The 22,925-nt window shown below is 34.3% G+C and overlaps 1 protein-coding gene and 1 long non-coding RNA gene across 2 annotated transcripts; one reads left to right on the top strand and one right to left on the bottom strand.

Moving 5' to 3' along the window:
• Nucleotides 1–1,647: 1,647 nt before the first annotated feature.
• Nucleotides 1,648–4,265, bottom strand: LOC126887028 (uncharacterized). Its single transcript, XR_007698924.1, has 3 exons — nucleotides 3,901–4,265; nucleotides 3,648–3,842; nucleotides 1,648–1,880 (listed from the first exon to the last, which is right to left on the bottom strand). It is a non-coding gene; the product is annotated as an uncharacterized LOC126887028 (long non-coding RNA).
• Nucleotides 4,266–8,608: 4,343 nt separating this feature from the next.
• Nucleotides 8,609–10,851, top strand: LOC126886173 (uncharacterized). Its single transcript, XM_050653024.1, has 2 exons — nucleotides 8,609–10,791; nucleotides 10,833–10,851. Exons 1-2 carry the CDS (start codon nucleotides 8,609–8,611, stop codon nucleotides 10,849–10,851), a joined length of 2,202 nt encoding a protein of 733 aa, XP_050508981.1.
• Nucleotides 10,852–22,925: the final 12,074 nt, after the last annotated feature.

The following is a 22,925-nucleotide window of genomic DNA, read 5'->3' on the forward strand; positions in this document are numbered from 1 at the left end:
TAAAAATTATTTTTATTTATAATTGAAACATGTAAAAGTATAGTACTCTCAAAAAAATTTCAGCCAAAAATATTCATTTTTGTAGAGTTGACTGCAATTTTTCGACAACAGCCCTTTTTTGCAGTGAGCAGCATAACAAGTCCAGTCTCATCTGAAATCGAAAGTTTCTTGTAGTTTATACCTCTGGCTAGTGAATGAACAAAGGATTTTTTATTAGATGAGGTCATTTTTGTTTTATAAAAAAAACTACTTTAAAAATGAGAAAAATTGGGGTCAAAAATGTGTTTAAACTTATGTAAAATCTTCAAATTTCATTTTTTTTAATTCCTTCGTTCATATTCTAGCCAGAGGTATAAACTACAAGAAACTTTTTGATTTCAGATGAGACTAGTTATGCTGCCAACTCTACAAAAATGAATATTTTTGGCTGAAACTTTTTTTGAGACTACCTTAAGTACTATACTTTTACATGTTCCAATTATAAATAAAAATAAATTTTAGTTTTCGAGATATAATTTTTTTAAAAAGTCACTTTTTTTACCCACAAGACCTATGTAACCCCTTAAAAAAATGTTTGGAAGAATATGTTTGATGGCCAAGATGCATACATATATTTAGAAGGAAAGTTCCTGATTTCTGTAGTATAATACATAATACCGAAGAGGAAGTAGCCCTAAGCGCCGGACTCCACTTGCGATTTGTAGTTGTGAAGATTGAACACATTCTTTCAAATAGAAGTCAATCCATGATTATTTAGTCACAAATGGATTGACTTGTATTTGAAACAATGTGTTCAATCTTCCTGATTACAAATCGCAAGTGGAGTGCGGCGGTAATAACACCAAAATATTCCATATAGGTCCATAGAAGGTACACAGACATTGAAAAATTCCTGGAATATCCCCGAAAACATGTTCCCTAAACATCCCAGGAAAATCCTGTGTCAGCATTTTAAACATTACCTGAATGTCTTATTGGAACATTCCATGAATGTCCACGAATGTTCTCTGGACATTCAAAATATATTTTGTAGACATTCCCTGGATATACCAGAAATACAGTGATGAGCGCTCTAATAACCGGCAAAATAGCACAAAAGATGTATTAAGTAGTGAGATAAAAAGACATGAAACTAGTTGAGCTGGGAAATTTAGCGATATTAACTTATACATTTAGATTGTATTGATTGTGTACCACCTTCAGACGTATCAGACGAGTTTGGAAACTACCACTGTCACAGTTTTAGTTGACATACTCCTCCGATATGTGTAAAGGTGGGATCAATATAACGTAAATTTAAAGGTTAATTTCGCTAAATTTCCCAGCTCGACTAGTTTCATTTCTTTTTATCTCACAACTAAATATGTTGCCCATATTTTGCCGGTTATTAGGCCACTTATCACTGCACATCCTTGCTGATGTGACAATACCTCCTATCTGTTTTTTCATGAGTTTTGTATGAGAGATGGAAAAACATGTTTTAAGGTCACCTCCTGTGTTCATATGTAAGTTTTGACTTGTTTTGTAGTTCATAGATAGTTTAATTTACTACAAAACAAGTCAAAAAATATGATATGAAAACAGGAGGTGACCCTAAGACAAGTTTTTAGTCTCTCTTACAAAACTCATGAAAAAACAGATAGGATGTATTATTACATCACTGACGATATGTGGCCATACCAAATAATACATCCTTGATAAATATAAACATTTTTATTGAACAAAATCTTTTCATACATTTTTTTAATGCAATTTACTGATATTCCTAAATATTTCACAAAAATGTGTCACATTTGCTTTGTAAACCTTTCTTTTGCCTTTCGTAGCCACATATTCCGTTTCCTTCCTGGTTTTTTGTAGACCACTTCTCTCAGCTGATTCTAAAAAAAATGAAACAAATGGTAATTTTTCTATCCTTTACAATTAACAATCAGAAGAAATATTATTTACAGATAATGATATGCATAATAATAATAGGTTTGTTCTAGCATCAGTTTGAAACCATCAGCGAATAGTGGACCAGCGCGAGTAGAGGGGATCGCACTGGTGACTGTATTATGTTCTTTTACTGACCAACTGTTTGCTGATGGTTTTTGACTGTTTGCTAGAACAACCCTAATAATAATAAATATTTTGTATTTTGACAATGACATGTGATGTGGAAGTCAAAACATTAATAAAACTATTTTTTCAAGTTAACTTTCACATGCGCGTCTTAAAATTGTACTTTTAATACTTATATCATAAATAACTATTAAAACTATCTTAAGAGGAAACAGTATCGATCAACAGGTAGCGAAAATGTGTTCCAAGATTGCGGCTGTAATTTTGAATATTTTTCAAGATATTTGGCACACATATTCGTAATATAATAAAGAATGGCGGTACAGAGCCCAATTTGAAAAATATATTATTATGTGGAAATTACTCTGTAATTAAATACAATATAAAAAAAAACAAGCTTGTACCGCCATTAAGAAGAACAAAAAAATACACTTTCTTCAAATACAACTTTTTTATCCGATTTTGTGTTATTTTGGAACTACTAAAATTTTTTATTTCATTAGTAGTTCCAAAATTACACAAAATCTAGGCATCGGATAAAAAAGTTTATTTGAAGAAAGTGTATTTTTTTGTTCTTCTTAATGGCGGTACAGGCTCGTTTTTTAAATATTGTATAATTACAGAGTAATTTCCACATATTAATATATTTTTCAAATTGGGCTCTGTACCGCCATTCTTTATTATTTTACGAATATGTGTGCCAAATGCCTCGAAAAAATATTCAAAATTACAGTGACAATCTTGGAACACGTTTTGGCTACCTGTTTATCGCTACTGTATTACCTTAAAACATTGTAATTTGCTAAACCAGTATATTTTACTCTACTAGCTACCTCATTTTCCACTGTTTCTAAAGACTTGTTTACATGGGTAGAGTTTTGAGGAGAGTAGAGTAGCGGTAGTACTCTACCAAAAATGGCTTGATACCATTCACATGAGGAGAGTACAAGTATAGTACTGATGCTAGTATAGTGAAACCAATTTTTGTATTTTTAAACACTCTTGATTATAAGTGCACCTTAAATTCTTAATTTTTTGCTTAAGCTCGTTTACTCCAAAGCCCCCTTTGCCATTCTTTCGACGATTTCATCCTCCGCAGCTTACTGCAAACTTTTATTTCTGTAGTATACACTACCTAAATTCCATAAACACTGGTATTCGCCGTATTATAGCTCTACAAGTTTTAAAGTTTCATCTTCGGTGAACTTCATTTTCACTATTTACACAAAACACAATTCCAGCCAGAATGACAGCGCCCCCATGTACTCTCCTACCTACTCTATTCTGCCATAATTGAGCGTGTTCCATGGGTAGAGTGTGCAGCCGAGTAGACATTTTGGCAGTAGTGGTGGTCATAGAGTAGTTACTTTGCCGTAGGTTGCTAGTCACTCTACTTTAACTCCAACTATACACTCTACCAGCTATTCTACTGTGCTGAGCATTTTTACAGGTAGAGTTACTCTACTCTATCAAGTACTTGCATCATTACTCTACCTGTGTAAACAAGTCTTAAATCTACTGAATGAAAATCTACTTAATCTTAATCTACTCTTAATGAAAAATGTCTAAAATCATTTACCCACCTAGTATTATTGTAGAATTTAAGACAGTCCAGTGCCTTATAAATAATTTCAATATGAATATTTTTTCCTTTAATTCTCCTTTGATATCACTCCATTTTAGATTTTGGGGAACTTATTTCATTGTGTTTATAGCCCATATTTATTGAAGGAACCCAATCTGGAGATTGTTATTATCGATTAAGTCGGCTGGTTTTCCTATAAGATTAAAATGTTAACATCTTCAAAAATCGTTACTGTTGTAATTGTAACTTACCAGATATAAAATGATTACAGCAGACAGGACAGGAAAATTTTCATTTCGCTAGTAAAACCTGTACATTGTATTGCATTTAACCATTGTTGTCTCTCAGATACCTTATTTAGTTCAGTTTAAAAGTGAACTTTATCTTGACTTTATCACAATTACTTTGCATTTCACACTTCAAAACACAACACCAATGAAGCATATTATCTTTCTAAATTAATACTTCCAGAGAAAATGTTAAATTAATCTTTGTACAACACAAAATTACAAAGAAATACAACTAAAATTATCTAAAACTCATTAAGAACAGATAGAATAAGATTTATCTTTTACAGCCAGTAGCCACGCCAGTAGCCATATTGACATATTGATTTAATTTTGGCAGCATTGGGAACGTATTTAAATTTGGTAAATATAACTCCGCACGACCACGCAACTCGAAACACAAGTACGCAAACACGGTTGCGTGAAGCGTGGCTCGCAATCGTGAAATTTACGAGACTTGCTCGACCTATAGATTCTTGTTTTTTGCAATGTTGTTGTTCAGAAAATAATAATGATACAGCAATTCTGTGGAAACCACAGAAAAGAAGAATACTTACATTTTCAACTTATTTAAAAAATCAATAAGAAGTCATTTTTACCATTCTGAAAACATTTTACGAAAGTAGAATCATTTTTGGCTTATAAACAATTTGAATAACCATATTAACATATTGACTAAATCTGCGTTGGGATTTGAAAAGCTGATATTTTGACACGAATTTAAAAAAATAAACTTTTCGCCTAGGTTAATTACGAGCAAATTAAGCCACTTTTATTACTTATTTAATTTACAGTTACTTCTATATACATAAAAGTCTCCTGTAACAGTGTTAGTTATCATATTCCTCCGAAACGGCTTGGCAGATTTTTATGAAATTTTACACATATATTCTGTAGGATTGAAAATAGATTGTAATCTATTATTTATACCCATAAGTTATAAGGGGGTTACCCTCTGCCACTTTTTTTATTGTTTTAGAAAAAATTGTCTACCTTAATTTTATAGTATGTACCATTAACAATATATATACAACCCTTAATTTTCACCCTTCTATCACTAAGACCCTATTTTTTAATAGCCATCTATTTATTTACATCTATAAAATTCTCCTGTCGTAATGTTAGTTGCCATAATCCTCCGATACCGCTTGAACGATTTTTATGAAATTATATATGTATACTCGAAGGTCTTAGAATCATAATTATCGGCCCCATAACATTTTGTATTGTTAGGTAGGTATATGTGTACATAACATACTCTACAAGACTACAAGAAATATATATAAATTTTAAAAAAATAATGATCAAAATCCATCAACTATCTCTGGAGATATAAAGAGCAACATATCTTTGAAAAATAAATTTCATTTTTTGAGTGCACGGATTTTAATAATTCCCCTCCACTGACCACGAGTCGATTTCGTTAGGGCGTTATTTTTAAAGATATATTAACCACTCTGTTCAAGTTTACTCAAACTTTTACATATAAACTATATACATACCTTGAACTTCAAACTAGCGCTAGTTAGCTTTCTTAATAAAAAAAAGTGGCTAACTTTGACCGTAATTAACCAAGGTGAATGTTTTTTTTAACATTTATGTAAAAGTACACATCGAAAACAATGTGATAACTACATGGGTATTTCCTGTACACCAACAATCAGCAAAATATACGGAAGGATCTTAAAAAACCGAATAGAGACGAATACAAGAAAATGGAAGCAGAAGAACAAGCAGGATTTAGAGCCGGAAGATCTACAATTGATCACCTTTTTGCAATCGCACAAGTCATGGAAAAGAAAACAGCGATTAACCAAGAGATTCATTTCGTATATTATATTGATCTGAAAAAGGCATACGACAGTGTACCTTCGGTAAAGTTATGGGAGGCAATGGAGAATACAAATATAAACATAGAAATGTGAAAAGTGAAAATTACCCCTAACTGTAAAAAATTATAAAACAACATTTTTAACTTTAATATTGTCAACATTTGGTTTTTATTAGGTACATAATGATTGTTTTATGCTTTAAGATATACTATCATAATATTTCAACCCTTAAAACCACCCTTGTTGAAGCTATATATAAAAAAATTACTTATCCTAAAAGAATCATTTCGGCTTGCATCGATTTACATAAAAATTTGGGATTAGGATCATATCACCCTGTACTTCATATTCTAGATCATGCTTAAGGGCGTTGATTATTTTAGGGGTGTAACCTACCCCTTATTGACAAAAATATATAAAAACATTGTAAATTTTAATATGGGTAAAATTTGGTTTTGATTGGTTAAATAATGATTGTTTTATACTTTAGGATAAACTATCATATTTCAACCCTTAAAAACCACCCTTAATAACATCACAATTTTTATAAGTAGATAGTTTAATAGATCTATACAGAAAAAAAGTAGAATTAAAGAATTACAAAAACATTTATTTACAAAAAAATACGAATTTACAAATATGTACAAATACAAATAGTTTTTTAGTCATCTTCCAGTATATCAACCGGTTCTGTGGTATTATACATACATTGAAAATTATCCATAAGCAGCCTATTCGATATTTAAAAAAAATCGTTTTCTAAACATGGCTCCTTCATTTTTGACGATAAAAAGTTTTTTCAAAAATAATTCTGTAGGATTTTTGAAGAGTTCTAAGACCGTGAAAACTAAATTCTGTAAGATCCCTTAGTTTTTAATTGGGGTGAGTTTAAAAGACTCGAATAAGGGGGTGTCTGCTCGTAAATAGAGGTTTCAAATAGCCATAGTATCTCGCTATCTGTTCACTGTAATGAAAATCCATGCACAAGAGAATTTTACTTATTAAATAATAAGCTACAATTTAATAGTCCATAATTTTTTCGTATCTCCAGTATTTTCGGAGATATTTTGAAGTAAAAGGTGACATAGGAAATTGCAAAAAATCAATTTTTCTTTAAAGTCCAATTTTTCTAAAATTAGGCCTTTTAAATAGGTCAAACTTCTTGGTTGTATTGATAATACGAATATAAAGGGAATTACAGAAAGGTGAAGACCAATTTTTAATCAGTAGGGTAGTTAGGGGGTTGTTTTCACTGATTTTTTCATAGAGAATAGCAGGTACCGACATTTTTTGATCATAAGTCGCTTAATTTTCATGCTAGGAGCTTGATATTATTATTGGTGAAATAACGTTTCACCCTGTATACAAATATGAAATGTTCGTTACACAAACCAATGCTATATCTTAGTAGTGACCTAACCGGTCCCTTCAAATGCCGCCAAAACGAAAGGTTTACCGCGCTTTTTCCAGTTCCAAACAGTTCAGTTCGCAACTAGCTCTTGAGTAGAAAGGTTCGCTATTAGTCCTCAGAAAGAACCGTCGCCTATCGCAATTTTCTTGCCGCTAAAACTCCCGCAAAAGCAATGTTGCCAGTGTTACTCGTAGCCTAGAACATTCTTGTACGCAGCAAACCTTATCGTTGTAAGTAGTTATACAGTGAAGTGAAGTGACAGTCCAACGTCAGTGTTATCCGTACTTCAGTGTCATACGATAGTTATACGGACATTACCATCTTAGCTTTTTATTCACCATTCTTCACTCAATAAAGTTTGTTACGTGTAAACCGCTTTTCTTTCCAGCCCATGGCTGGTGGTCCTTCAGTCTATGCTTAACTACGCCCTTTCTCAACCATTTTTTTGGTCCATGTCGAGACGGATTGTAACCCAGCTCGCATAAACACTTTTTCAAAAAACTTTAATCGCAAATAAGTTTCCTTAAAACCTGGACATTAGTGTACACAACGGCAACATTGCACCACCGGGCCAGAAATTCACTTCGGAAAATGCAACAATTTATCAACAAAGTTGAAAACCCAACCGCATAGATACATGAAAAACAAGTTTTTGTGAACCTGAAGTGTGGCTGAACCAGACACAGAGGAGTAAGGGGAGAGATTTAGCTGATGCCCTGTCCTAGCTAAGACCGGTATTTATTCTAACAAAGTGCAAAAGAACCTTTTTTATAGTTGTTTGTTCAAGAAACGATAAAAATATATTTCTGTCTTTGACAAGATTTTTCGGTTTTCGCATTATACGATTTAAATTCAATATGTGTTGTTTGAATCGCTTTGTTTTAACGCTAATATTATTTGTATATTGATAAAGAGTTTTCGCATTATAGGATTTAAATTCAATATTTGTTCTTTGAATCACTTTGTTTTAACGCTAATATATTTTGTATCCTTGATCAAGAGTTTTCGCATCATTCGCATTGTACGATTTAAATTCAATAATATTTGTATTCGCATTGCTTTGTTTTACCGCTAATGATTATATTTTTTATAGTTGAATCACGCTCGCGCTGATATATATGTATCTTTGATAAAGTTTTCGCAACCGTTTCATTATACATGTTAAATTTAATATTTGTTCTTTGCATCGCTTTGTTTTAACGCTAATGGCTATATTTTTTATAGTTGAACCACGCAAAAATATATTTGGATCTTTGATAAAGTTTCCGCAACCTTTTCATTATACATGTTAAATTTAATATTTGTTTTTTACATCGCTTTGTTTCAACGCTAATAATTATAGTTTTTATAATTGAATCACGCAAATTAATATTTTGGTAAAGGATTTTGTTTTGAGTCGTATTGTAAATTAGTTACGTAGTTTGGAATAATGGCTAATAATAATAATAATACAGTGATGTTAAAAAGTCAGCGCAGCACTTGTAAAGCGCAACTCACACGTATAGAAAAGTTTATAAAGGGTGATTCTGACAACCTCCATTTAATTAGAGTTAAATTTGATAACTTGGCTGAAAACTATAACAAATATAAGCAAATCCAAAGCGATATTGAAATGTTAAAAGAACCAGATTCAGTGGCGTCCGATAGTGAGGAAAATGAGGTCGTGGCTGATAGATTTGAAATTGCCTTGGCTCAGTTACAAGAATTAATCGAAAAGTTGTCAAAACCAAACAAAGTAATCGATAGTGTGTCAAATGTCAAATTACCGGATATCCAAATAAAACCATTTTCAGGGAAACCGGCAGAATTTTTACCCTTTTTCGATCTCTTTTCATCCCTTGTTTTGAATAACCCCAAATTAAAATCACAAAGTGAGAAATTCTACTATTTGAAAAGTTTGCTCAAAGGTCAACCGCTTAGTTTAATAGAGTCTTTACCAGTTACAAACCAGAATTTAGAAGTCGCTATATCCACCCTTAGAAACAATTATGAAGATAAGAATAAGCTATTGAATTCTCTCTATCAGACGTTACTGGATCAAAAGCCGATCAACAAATGTAATGCTAGCGAGATAAGGAGTTTCTACGTTACGAGTAAAAAAACGCTGGATTTAGTAAAAAATCTTAAACTATCTGATCACGATACCCTTGATACGCTTCTTGTATTTTTGTTAGAGAAAAAATTGGACTTTCAAAGTCGGCGAGCTTTTGAAAGTGAACGAGATTTGACCACGCTCCCCTCGGTAGACTTATTTTTCGAATTTTTAAGAAAACGCTATACGATATTAGAAAATTTAAATATGTTTGACGGTAATTCAAAGCACGATAATAACTTTACAAAAAATTCAGATAAGTCTTCACCTAAGATAAACCTTCACGCAAACGTGTCTGATCCAAATACGAGGAACATCAGTTCCACCGGCAAATATTGCAATTATTGCAATGAACGGTCGCATTCCACTTACGTGTGCACGAAATTTTTGAAGTTATCTCCGCAAGAGAGACATCGATTTGTAAAATCGAAATCGCTTTGCTTCAATTGTCTTTCTAGTATGCATATCTTGTCGAGTTGTAAGAGTTTGTCTAGGTGTCACCACTGTGGTAGGGACCATCATTCACTTATTCATTTAGAAACTAATTCGCAACGCGTGGGGGATCAGCAGAGGGGTCAAAATGTAGCACAAAATAATCAACATTCGAGACATATTGGGAACAGAAATAATGTTTTTAATAGGGACTTCAATCCATCTTTGACGCAAAAAAGTACGTTTCTTACGCAAAATTCGCCCGCAAATTTATCGGTATCCGACGCAAATAACGCTAGCAGTCAAGCTTGTTCCTCTACAAGTACTACTAACTTATCCGCCCTTAGTAAAAATAATTGTCAAATCCTTTTACCTACTGCCCAAGCAAAAGTATATTCCAGAACTGGTAAACCCTTCTCTGTCAAATTACTTTTAGATTCGGGAAGTCAGCAAAGTTTTGTATCGAAAGACTTAGCAAATCGATTACAGTACCCAACTAGAGTGCAAAAATTATCCATTTCCGGTCTAGGTAACAATGGCCTTGTTCAATCCAATGAAATTTTAGACATTGTGTTACACTCCAAACTTAATCCTTATCAACAATTTGATGTTTCCTGCTCAGTAATAGATCGAATTACTGAGCGATTACCGCAAATCGCTTTAAATCCTCATGGTTTAAAAATACCCGATCATATAATACACGAGCTGGCCGATTCTCGTTTCTGGGAACCCAGCAATATTGACATTTTAATAGGTGCTGATCTCTATTTTAGCCTGTTAAAAGGCGACCTTATTTCACTGGGCCATAATCAACCCACGCTTCTAGAAACCGCGTTTGGCTATGTAGTTGCAGGACCGGTTCCTAATTTGAGTCATAAAAAGATCAGTTCTATTGCCCCAAACACGCATTCTTTTTTGTCGGTTCAGGACGCAAATAATCTAGCTGTAGGTTCCGAAGGTGGAGAAAAAGATATCTGTGCAAATTTGGAAAAATTCTGGGAATTGGAGGAAATTCCCTCGAGATGTTCTCGTTCTAAGGAAGAAGAAATGGCCGAAACGCTCTTTGCATCTACCACGGAAATTTTAGAGTCTGGTCGGTATCAAGTTGAGATGCCTCTGATTTGTTCAGGGACAAAAGAATTGGGTGATTCATTCACCATCGCAAAAAGACGCTTTCTCACGCTAGAGAAAAAATTTGCCAATAACCCTAGTTTTTTCACAGAGTACAAAAAGAACATAGAAGAGTATTTAGTCCTCGCCACTCGCACTCGGCCTGGCACTCGCACTCGGTCTGGCACTCGCACTCGGCCTCGCATTCGCACTCGCACTCGGCCTCGCACTCGGCCTCGCACTCGGTCTCGCACTCGCACTCGGCCTGGCACTCGTACTCGGCCTGGCACTCGCACTCGCACTCGGCCTCGCACTCGGTCTGGCACTCGCACTCGGCCTAGCACTCGTACTCAGCCTGGCACTCGCACTCGCACTCGGCCTGGCACTCGTACTCAGCCTGGCACTCGCACTCGCATTCGCGCTCGACCTCGCACTCGGTCTCGCACTCTGGCTAGCACTCGCACTCGACCTCGCATTCGCACTCGGCCTCGCACTCGGCCTGGCACTCGCACTCGGCCTGGCACTCGCACTCGGCCTGGCACTCGCACTCGGCCTGGCACTCGCACTCGACCTCGCATTCGCACTCGGCCTGGCACTCGCACTCGGTCTCGCACTCGTTCTCGCATTCGGTCTCGCACTCGGCCTGGCACTCGCACTAGCAGAGGACATATCCTCTCGAAAGTAAATAATATTGAAATACCTCGTTTTATTTTTGTAGATCGAAAAATCACAAAAATTGATATGCACGGTTTTTGTGATGCAAGCCTAACCGCTTTTGGGGCTTGCATCTATATTGTCGCCCAATATAGTGACAACTCGTTGTCTAGTAATTTAATTACCGCTAAGTCTCGCGTTGCTCCGCTCAAAAATAAACTTACTATTCCAAAGTTGGAATTATGTGCAATGGAACTCCTTTCCAAACTAGTTCATCAAATGTTATCTATTTTAAACGAACGCTTTATAATCGATAAGATAAATTATTGGTCCGACTCACAGATTGCACTTAGCTGGATAAAAAATCCCGCAAACAGTTACATGACATTTGTAGCCAATCGCGTATCTTCAATTCAAAGCCTAAGTACGATTTCTATGTGGAGACATATTCGATCTCATTTGAATCCTGCTGATATGCTAACTCGCGGTAACTTCGAAGAGAAGATGCTTGATTTTTGGTTACACGGCCCTGATTTCCTGCGCACGCATAATGTTGATTTTGATAACTTTAATACGTTTTCCCCAGTTGAGAATTTGCCCGAAACCAAAAAGATTTCTCTTGTAATCTCAGATAAGGTGGAGAACTTGTGGACAACAATGTTCGCACGCTTTTCGAAATTTTCCAAGCTACAAAATGCAGTAGCATATGTTTTTCGATTTATTTCCAATTTAAGGGATAAACAAACAAGAAAGTTTGGTCCTTTAACTGTCGATGAACTCTCGCATGCTCACATGTTTATTATACGTCAAGTTCAGTCAGAGCACTTTTCTAAAGAAATGTTACTTCTGTCTAGTAGTAAACTTATAGATAACAAACATTTGCTTTCGCTTAACCCCTTTATCGACCAAACTGGTATCTTAAGAGTGGGAGGTAGACTTCAGAATGCACAGATTGATGATAATCAAAAGTTTCCTATTTTGTTGCCCGCTAATAATCATGTAGTTTCTCTCTTAATAAACAGAGAACATTGCCGGCTGGGACATACAGGTCCCCAAAATGTTCTCGGAAATTTAAGACTACGATACTGGCCTCTAAGTGTCCTAAAACAAGTCAAACGAATTATAAAGCGATGTATAACTTGCTACCGCTTTAACGCCCAGACCGCATCTCAAATTATGGCTCCGCTTCCTCCAGATAGGGTACAGAATGCTCGTGTTTTTAGTAAAACCGGTGTAGACTTCGCTGGACCCGTGTATATTAGTGCTTCACGCTTACGCAAAGCTCCAAATATAAAATGTTATATTGCCATATTTGTCTGTATGGCAACTAAAGCTATACATATCGAGTTGGTCAGTGATTTGTCCACAAATTCATTTTTAGCAGCTCTAAAGCGCTTTCTTTCACGACGAGGAAATCCGCAAATAATTTTTAGTGATAACGGAACCAATTTCGTTGGCGCTAATAATCAGCTTCGTGACTTGTATGACTTTTTTAAGTCTCAAGCAAATTTCGATAACATTCGCTCCTATTTAACCCAAAATGAAATAAGTTGGAAGTTTATTCCTCCCCGCTCTCCCCACTGGGGTGGTCTGTGGGAATCTGCAGTTAAGAGTGCGAAATATCATTTAGTTCGCTTAGTTGGTAACTCGCGATTCACATTCGAAGAGATGTACACTATATTAACTCAGATAGAAGCTGTATTGAATTCGCGTCCCCTTTATCCGCTGTCAAACGATCCGAATGATCTGCAGCCGCTAACTCCGGGACATTTTCTAATAGGTAGTGCCTTGACGGCATACCCTGATTCCGATTTAACCTGTACAAATACCAATCGACTATCCGCTTGGCAACAATGCCAGCAACTTCAACAATCCTTTTGGAAGCGATGGTCAGTCGATTATCTAAATAATTTGCAAAATCGCCCTAAGTGGCTACGCCCCTTGCCTAATGTTCAAGTTAACGATCTCGTCTTAGTGAAAAGTGAAGACTCGATCCCATTGCGATGGCCTCTTGGACGAGTGATTGCCACTATACCCGGTAAAGACGGTAAAGTTAGAGTTTTAAGATTAAAAACGGCCGATGGAGAGTACACACGCTCCATCACCAAGGTCATCGTTCTACCTATGGACGATAAGCCTAGTTGTTAGTATTCGTTCGCCGCCGCCCCCCAGAATGGTGAAATAACGTTTCACCCTGTATACAAATATGAAATGTTCGTTACACAAACCAATGCTATATCTTAGTAGTGACCTAACCGGTCCCTTCAAATGCCGCCAAAACGAAAGGTTTACCGCGCTTTTTCCAGTTCCAAACAGTTCAGTTCGCAACTAGCTCTTGAGTAGAAAGGTTCGCTATTAGTCCTCAGAAAGAACCGTCGCCTATCGCAATTTTCTTGCCGCTAAAACTCCCGCAAAAGCAATGTTGCCAGTGTTACTCGTAGCCTAGAACATTCTTGTACGCAGCAAACCTTATCGTTGTAAGTAGTTATACAGTGAAGTGAAGTGACAGTCCAACGTCAGTGTTATCCGTACTTCAGTGTCATACGATAGTTATACGGACATTACCATCTTAGCTTTTTATTCACCATTCTTCACTCAATAAAGTTTGTTACGTGTAAACCGCTTTTCTTTCCAGCCCATGGCTGGTGGTCCTTCAGTCTATGCTTAACTACGCCCTTTCTCAACCAATTATTTTTTGAAAGGTCTATCATTATACTTAAAAAGATTATTTAAGTTTAATTTAATTTGTGTTACTAAAAGATGCATTTTTGATATCTACAGTTTTTTTGATTATATCCATATTTTTCGAGGTATTCTCAAAAAACCATCTAAAAAAGTCGATTTTTTCGTCGAAAAACTGTTACTTTCAAGCGCGAATATCTCGAATAATACTAGTTTTACGAAGAAAATGTAAAAAAACATTTTTTTCTTAGAATTCATTTTTACATCGATTTACGTGGTTAAAATATAATAAAAAATTCCCGTCCCCGAGATGGGGTGGCAACCACCCCAAGCTTTTAGCGTACAGCGGCATGATATAGAAAATGATCCTTGGACTATTCCCTACCCTCTGTGAAAATTTCAAGTAAATCCATGCTGGACGAAAAAATTGCGAGCCAAAATGCTTCATTTTCTCGACTATAGAAGAAGGAGAAACAATCAGTAAATGTAACGAATATAAATACCTGGGTATGAAAATCACGAATGATGGAACACTGGACGGAGCCATTAAAGAACGAAATACTCAGGGCAGGAAAGCAATTAGGCTCCTAAACTCAGTACTCTGGGACAAGCAGATAAACAACCAAAACAAGAAAAAATCTATAACGCCGTAGTGAAAAGCATTATAGCATACAGCTGCGAAGTATGGCATATCAAGGAAAAATCAAAACAAATGTTAGATGTCACTGAAATGGATTTTTGGTGAAGAGCTGCAGGAAGATCAAGAAGAGAACATGTCACCAATGAACGGATACGAGAAATAATGAAGGTCACACATACAATAAATGACGAAATCAACGAAATAAACTACGATGGTTGGGTCACGTACAAAGAATGCATGAAGATAGAATCACAAAACAAGTGCAAAACTAGAAACCGCAAGGTAGAAGAAGAAGAGGTAGACCGAGAAAAAGTTGGCAGGCAGGAATAAACAAAGCCATGGATGAAAGAGGTCTGTAAGTAGATCAATGTGCGGACAGAGAGGAATGGCGAACGGCGAACGGGTATCGGAAAACGGAGAAGGTTATAAACCGATAATACAATAATAATGTAAAAGTACCAGCTTTTTAAATCCTAAAGTCTAGGGATGGTGCATGGCGGTTGTTGAACAAAAAGCCGGGTTTCGGTTATACCGTTTTTTTTACTTACGGTTTAACCTGGCGGTTATAACCGGTCAAATAACCGGTTGTTCCAAAAACCGGTTTTCGTTTTTTTAATCAAAAGCAAATAGGTTATAATGTTACATTTATATTGCACTTTAGTTTGCTCAATTTTCCTCCCGAAAAATTTCCCAACCAATTCAACCTATAAAAATTTTCCTAGGCGCTCTCAAATTACCCTAAAAATGGGCGAAAGTACCCCAATCTCTGATTCGTCGCTCGTTGTAGACGGCTTCGGCGTATAGTGCGTTGTCAATAATTGGGATATTCTCAAAAATGATGATCCTACCCGATCTACCGAATGTCCCTTAGATCTAGCAAGTTTAGAAAAATATCCAAATGACTTATATTTTACTTAAAAATAAATTCGATAAACCAATTCATTATTTACTTCTCTATTGCCATCAAAAAATTTCAGTAGGTTATATTTTTTAATACGTTTGTAATACCTACCTTTTATTTCCTAATATTTAAAAATTACATATTGGAGATTCCTAATCGTATTTCGGTATTCACATTTCATACAAGATTCTCAAGTCTCAAGTACTCAAGTATAAACAATTTTTAGATGATGGTTGGAATATCGATTTCAAGCAGATCACTTACTTTTTTACGTAACTATATTATCATCTAAAACTAAATAACTATTCCCAAAATTGTTTCATAAAAGCTGATGTGACAATTTCGTCCAGTTCTCTATTAGTAAATAAAAGTTGAATTATGGTTGTTTGGGTTAATTACTTATTACTTCGCATATTATTTATAATACATATGATTGAGATCGAAGATAGATAGAAATTTCTTCATTTTTCTCTAAATAAATTTTTTTTCCACAGGTAACTTATTCGGTTTTTCACCGGTTATTACTTTAAAAAGAAAAAACCGGTTATAACCGGGACAAAAAAAACCGGTAAAGCCGATTATTTCGAATTAAAAAACCGGTTTTAGGTTATAACCGGTAGGTTTTTCTCATCCCTAAATCGATTAATTTAGTTTGCAGTCAATACTAACAAAGTTATTCAAATTGTTTATAAGCCAAAAATGAATCTACTTTACTAAAATATTTTCGGAATGATAAAAATGACTTTTTATTATTTTTTTAAAAACTTTGAAAACATAAGTATTCTTTTTTCATGCGGTTTTCACATAGCAAATTTTTTATTTTTGAAATTTAAGTTTTATTTTGCAACTTTCGAAGCAACAAATAATCGTACCAAAATTCAAAAACTGACATTTTTGACCCTTATTTGCTAATAACTAAAATTATCGTCCGAACTGTAACGAACATTTTTATATTTATAATGTAATAGATATATAGTATCCAAAAAATCCATTTGCAACCTGGCCGGTCAAGTGTTCCGAACGTATATTTTTGCCTTATTTCCCTGGAGTACAATGTGTCTCCGGTTATCCATTTCTTTTCTCTTTTTTTTCATCCCTATAATTTCGTTTGCAGTTTTTGCATAATATCCTTGAAGTTCTTCCATATTTCTTCCACTGTTTCCTCATGTTGGGACACTGCTGTTCGGTTTAATTTCAATCTTTTTGTGAATTCGATTCTTGTGTTTATTTTCCGTTTTTTGTCTTTGGCTAATTTCATCTTTATTTTGACCCTTACTTCAAAGACGCATGTCTTTGATATGTTTAATTGCAGACCAAATATTTGATTTTCGTTTTCAACCAGTCGTGTAAGATCAATCAGCTCTGATTGACTATTTGCAAGAAGGGCTGTGTCATCTGCGAAACGTAGGTTGTCTATTTTATGATTATTTATTGAGATGACTTTTTCCCATCCTTCAAGTGCTCTTCTCATAATATGCTCTTCATATATGTTGAATAATCGTGGAGATAGTATACATCCCTGTCTGACACCCTGTTCTGGATGAAATTCCTTTGAAAGTGTGTCAAGCACTTTAACTGATCCAATATAGTGTGTTCGTATAGTTCAGTTATAAGCGAAATAAGGTGTTGGGGTACGCCTACTTCTTTTAGTATTTGCCATAAGTGTCTCCACTTGACCCTGTCGAACGCCTTACGATAATCTATAAAGCATATGTACAGTGGAATATTAAATTCCCTATATTTTTCGATTATCTGTCTTATATTCAACAGGTGTTCTCGAGTACCTCTACCTTTGGTAAATCCAGGTTGCTCTTGTGGAATTTCTCTTTGAAGGAATGTTTTTAGTCTCTCATTGATTATATTTAGTATTATTTTACTGGCATGTGATATAAGAGAAATAGTTCTATAATTGTCGCATTTATGGAAGCTGCCTTTTTTATGAATTGTTGTTATTGTAGATTTTGTCCAGTCTTCAGGCCATTGTTTAGAATGCCATATTTGGTTACAGAGTAGATGAAGTAATTTTACGCCAGTTTCTTCTGTGGCTTTGAGTATTTCTGCTGTTATCATATCTGGACCTGGTGCTTTATTATATTTAAGCTTAATGATCACTAGTCTTACTTTATTTTCAAGTATATCAGGTTCTCCTTCTACTTCATCAAAGATTTGGTTAACAGGTTCTTGGGGTTAATCATCTTTATATAGGTACCTGCAATACGATCTCCATGTCTCTGCTATATCTTCTCTGATTGTTCTCAGAGTTCCAGTGTTGTCTTCAATGGCCCAAGTTCTGGCTTTGAAGTATCTTGTTAAGTAGTGTACTTTTCTAAATAGATCTCTCGGCTGATTATTCTGATCATGTCTCTCAATTTCTTTGCATATACTTTGATAGTACAGTTTTTTATCTGCCTTGCATCTTCGCTTTACTTTTTTATTGAGGTTTCTTAAACTAGTTTTTTTCCTTTCACTATGCATACCACTTTGACAAAGATTTCTTCTATTCTCAATGATTTGAAAGGTTCCATCTGTTATCCAGTGTTTCCGTTTCACAGGATTAGGTGTTGTTACACAATGTTTAAAAGTCTCCCATATTTCTTGTGATGTTCCGTTACGAATAGAGGGCATTATTTTATGTAATTACTTCTTGGAGAAGTTCGTCCTGCGTTTTTAGTTCTATCTAATGATCTATCTGATTATATCTATTATACAGGTGGTGACATTATAATTGATATATTATAGTATGAGAATAGAAAAATTATATTATTAAAAATATTGTAATAAATAATTATATCTATGCATCTATAAGCGAGGTTCCTATAGCCTCTGCTACTTCTCGCATTTCGACCGCTATCTTTTTCTGTCCATCCATTCGTCTTCTTTGATGGCTTTATCTCTCATGATGTACTGTACATCTTCTTCCCAGGTAACTGAAGGCCTTCCCCTTCTTCTTCTTTGTTGTGGTATGTAATTTAAAGCTTTCTTTGGCCATCTATCTTCATTCATTCGTTTGACGTGACCATACCACACTAGTTGTCTCGTTTCAATTCTATCTACACTGGAATATACAGTTTTTGTCCTCCTTCCTGATGCGATCTTTTATATACCACACGCTCTCCTTAGATAATCTATTTCTACTACCTACTTCTATTCTCTTTCTATCTTTTTTTGTGATCTGCCAAACTTCTGCTCCATAAGTCATAATAGGCTCTACCAAGGTACGATAGATTGTCGTTTTTTGTCTTATCTCTTTAGACCATAGTAGAGAGCTTAGAATGTTTACCGCTATTTTGCCCTGCTGTGTTCTGTTTTCGATGTCTCTTTTGCCTTCTTTAGGTAATATAGATTCGAGATATTTATATTCTTTAAATGTATTTGTTGTTCTAATTTCTAAATCTGGATCTCCTAATAAAGAATTAAGAATTAAATTCTAACACTTCTATAATATGTTACAATTGAGCAATTAGACTACCAGTTTCGACAACTGGTTATGATAAATTCATCAATTTTAATGAACATACTTCTTCATTGTTTTTATTCTTGCAGTAAAAAAATACACTGTTAATTATACAAAGAGAATATCATTAATCTGTCACAACAATAATTGCTTTAACATACTACAATAATCATTTATAAAAATATCCGAAGTCTAAATACCAACATTTGAGGTGGCAACAGCGTAGTAGAAGCCATGAGGACATTAACTGAAATATACGGATTCCGCGACAACCTTAAAATGAATAAATATATATTTGGACGTCATCAAAACCGTTAAAGTGATTTTAGATATACAGCAAGCGAACGTGGCGCGCCTGACGGCAACTGCCTCAAGTAATGTGTATATTATTATACAGATAACGTGTCTGAGGACATCCGGCCAATATTTTGTTCAAGCATTGTAGGAAGTGGTACCTTTCACCTGCGATAAATTTTAGAGAAAATCCTCGTGGCAACCGTATATCGGAGTCCACGAAGACCTGGACGCCACGAGAGACTACAGTTTAACATGGGGGGACGTCATGAGATGCTAAATATATATATATATATATATATATATATATATATATATATATATATATATATATAAATAATTCTTTAATAAATATATATATAAATATAAATAAAATTAAAACAAAATCTTTAAAATCAACACACATGAAAGTTGTATATATGTCATTCACTAATTTGATCTACACAAACATTATAACAGGCACAGATTTGTTGGTTGACTTACACCAACTATCTCATCACCCTCAAGAATTCCTAAATCCCATAAATTTGTTTACCTTTGCTGCATCCTCCGTCTATTCCACCATATCCCCGTTAACATAACTTTAACAGAAACATCATGATAATGAATACTGAGTTGGTAGCACCTTGTATCCGAATGTAAGTACGACACGTTATAATTGCATGATCATATATAGCATACTTCTGCACATGTTTGTGCGCTTGGGGGAAGTTTAACCACCCCCCCCCCCCATGATTGCATGCATATCCATTGGTATGCTATTTCGCTACTTTTATGTATGTTATTCAACATTGGCTTGATCTTATGGATCTTTAGCATCTTTTACAACCAGACAATGTCCTAACTCTGGTTTTTGTTTATTTGTAGCATTTTGTAACTTGTTACCTTTGACCTGAAGATGCTCTACAAATTTTAAAGAGCGAAACCGGTCGTCAGAAGTTATAATAAAGATTGAGAGTAAGTCTGACTTTTACTTCATTTAAAATGAACTCTCACATGCAACCCATTTAAGTTATGTTGAGTTAAATAAATTACGTACATTCTTCTTTTTGCGTTAATTATTTTAATTCAAAAAGTATTTTTTTGTCACCCTGTATAAATAATGATATTAATCGTTATATTACTGAATAGAGAAATGAACACCCTTTCAAATGGGCTACCACACGAGCCCTATTCCCATTAAAAAATCATCGATTACGTCAACACACTCAGATGAATGACGTCAATAGTATGAAATATATGCCAAAAAATTGCAATATAAAAATAAAAATCGACCTGTTTCGGCATTTCCTTAAAATCTAATAACTACTGCCAAATATCTTGGTGGACTCTTTTCTTTTGGCTCACCCTGTATACACCTATATACATATATTAATACAACAACTGAACAAAGCTTAAAATTAAATGATGTCAGTACAAGCGTATATTATATTTATAAAATAATTTATTTAATAGCATAAAAGATTTATTCGTATATGCTAGGATGCAGTATTTAGCAGGGAAGTAGATTAATTTGATTGTTAATTTAATAGAATGTATTTACTTGACAGTACGTCTCGCAGATTGTAACTAGTGATTTCCCAGTAATTATTATATCTGATAAATGTTCTCTAGAGGTTCCTAGAAACTGCTCTTAAAAGTCAATTTCCTATGTAGGTCTTCAATTACTTACTCATCAAAAGTAGTGGTTAATGGAATTTTACGAAGGCCCCAAATGACTTTAGCGGTTAAAACTTATAAAAACTCATCTAAACTCTTTAAATTTTATCTTTGGTCTCTCTCAAAGGAACAAACGATGTAAACGAATAAAAAAGTTTGCCTTTAGCTTTTATGAAGAACTTTTCACTAAATATTATTGTTTTGAAGCTATTTTCTTGTGGCATCTTATGCAGGTTACTATTTTAGTTGGGGATAAGCCACACTTAAAATTTTTATTTTTACGTTTCGATTTCCACTTCGGAAATCCTTATCAAAACACAATATTAATAATTTAAACTTGTTTTGTTTAATTTTATTTGACCCATTCATTTTGACAATTCAGGCATATTATTATAATATGTATTATATTTTTTTTTCTAATAAGGGTATACACTACGTTTAGTTTTCAATTAGATATACGGACTTAAAACGGCAAAAATACCGGCTTTCCACATACTGTAATTGAATAAGCTATTCGTTATTATCATAATTTATAGATACGTAAACATTAACATTGTAGGTGACATCGTAGAATCATAGAGTATCAATTTCATCTAAAAAATAGAGGTTGCTAGTTTTTGAATATTCTTGGACAATCGCTACTTGTTAACTGCTTAAAATTCACTAACTAAATTAATATGATTATTTGTAACTAACTATGCATTCAGTGATTATAATAATTTATATATACTATGCAATAAAAACTAATACCTAATCAATAAAAGAAAAAAAATTGATAAAGTGGTTTTAATAACTTACCGTTACTATCGAGTAGATAAATTTTGAACATATTTAACACTTAAAATATAGTTTTTAACGTTTGGTATAAATGTTTAAAAAATTTGAATAGCCGCTTTATAGATAACCACTCTACGTTAGTTTACAAAATTCGTATTATGTTACCTACTCATTACCTGTTACCTAAGTTAGTCATTTCAGAACATAAAATAGCTAGATAAGGAAATCTCGAAATAGAAGTGGAAGATCGAGTGAATAAAGCAAATAGAGCCGCAGGTTGCCTGAATGAAAAAATATGGAGAAATAAAAATATCGGAAGTGAAAGGCAGAATTTACGAAACAGTAATAACTTACGCAGTAGAATCCCGACCTGATACAGAAAGCACAAAAATGCTAAAAATAGCAGAAATTCAAAAAATCGATGGTAAAACACTGTGCAGATATATGACTGAGATGCAAGGTAGACAACATTAATAACTGGGTAAAAAACATAAGAGTAGAATGGAATGACCAAATTAGCCGAATGACAACGAGTAGAGTAGTAGGGACGGCGAGAGACCATCAGTGGGAAGACCAAGAAAACGATGGAATAAAAAGTTGCTGGAGGCACTGAAAAATAGACAGAGACATCTCTACACAAAAAGAAGAAGAAGAAAAAGAACTTTAAGACTGGAACAACAACGGAAGATGACGATTTTTAAGACTCAAAAACACAAGTAAAAGATATCACTTTGAAAATTACGAAGTATCTAAATTAAAGTTCAAACCTTCTTCTATCAGGTCTTGATAAGAACTTTTGCCATGTTTTATTCTAAAATGTATTTTTTTAATTGTTAATGAGGAAGGTTGCAGGTTGCAGGCGATGGGCTGCATTAACAACTAAAAAATAATATTTTAAAATGAAAAAGTTTACTGAGCGTGCTCGTTAGATTATTTTGTCAGCAATATTGCATTGGGAAAATCATTTTCCTTGTCTTCACCAGATTTTTACGGCCATCTGGCGACTTCAAACAAAATTTGAACTCATCCGAGAATCAAACAATACTATTCC

The sequence above is a fragment of the Diabrotica virgifera genome, chromosome 6 (assembly GCF_917563875.1).
Source record: "Diabrotica virgifera virgifera chromosome 6, PGI_DIABVI_V3a".
NCBI lineage: Eukaryota > Metazoa > Arthropoda > Insecta > Coleoptera > Chrysomelidae > Diabrotica > Diabrotica virgifera.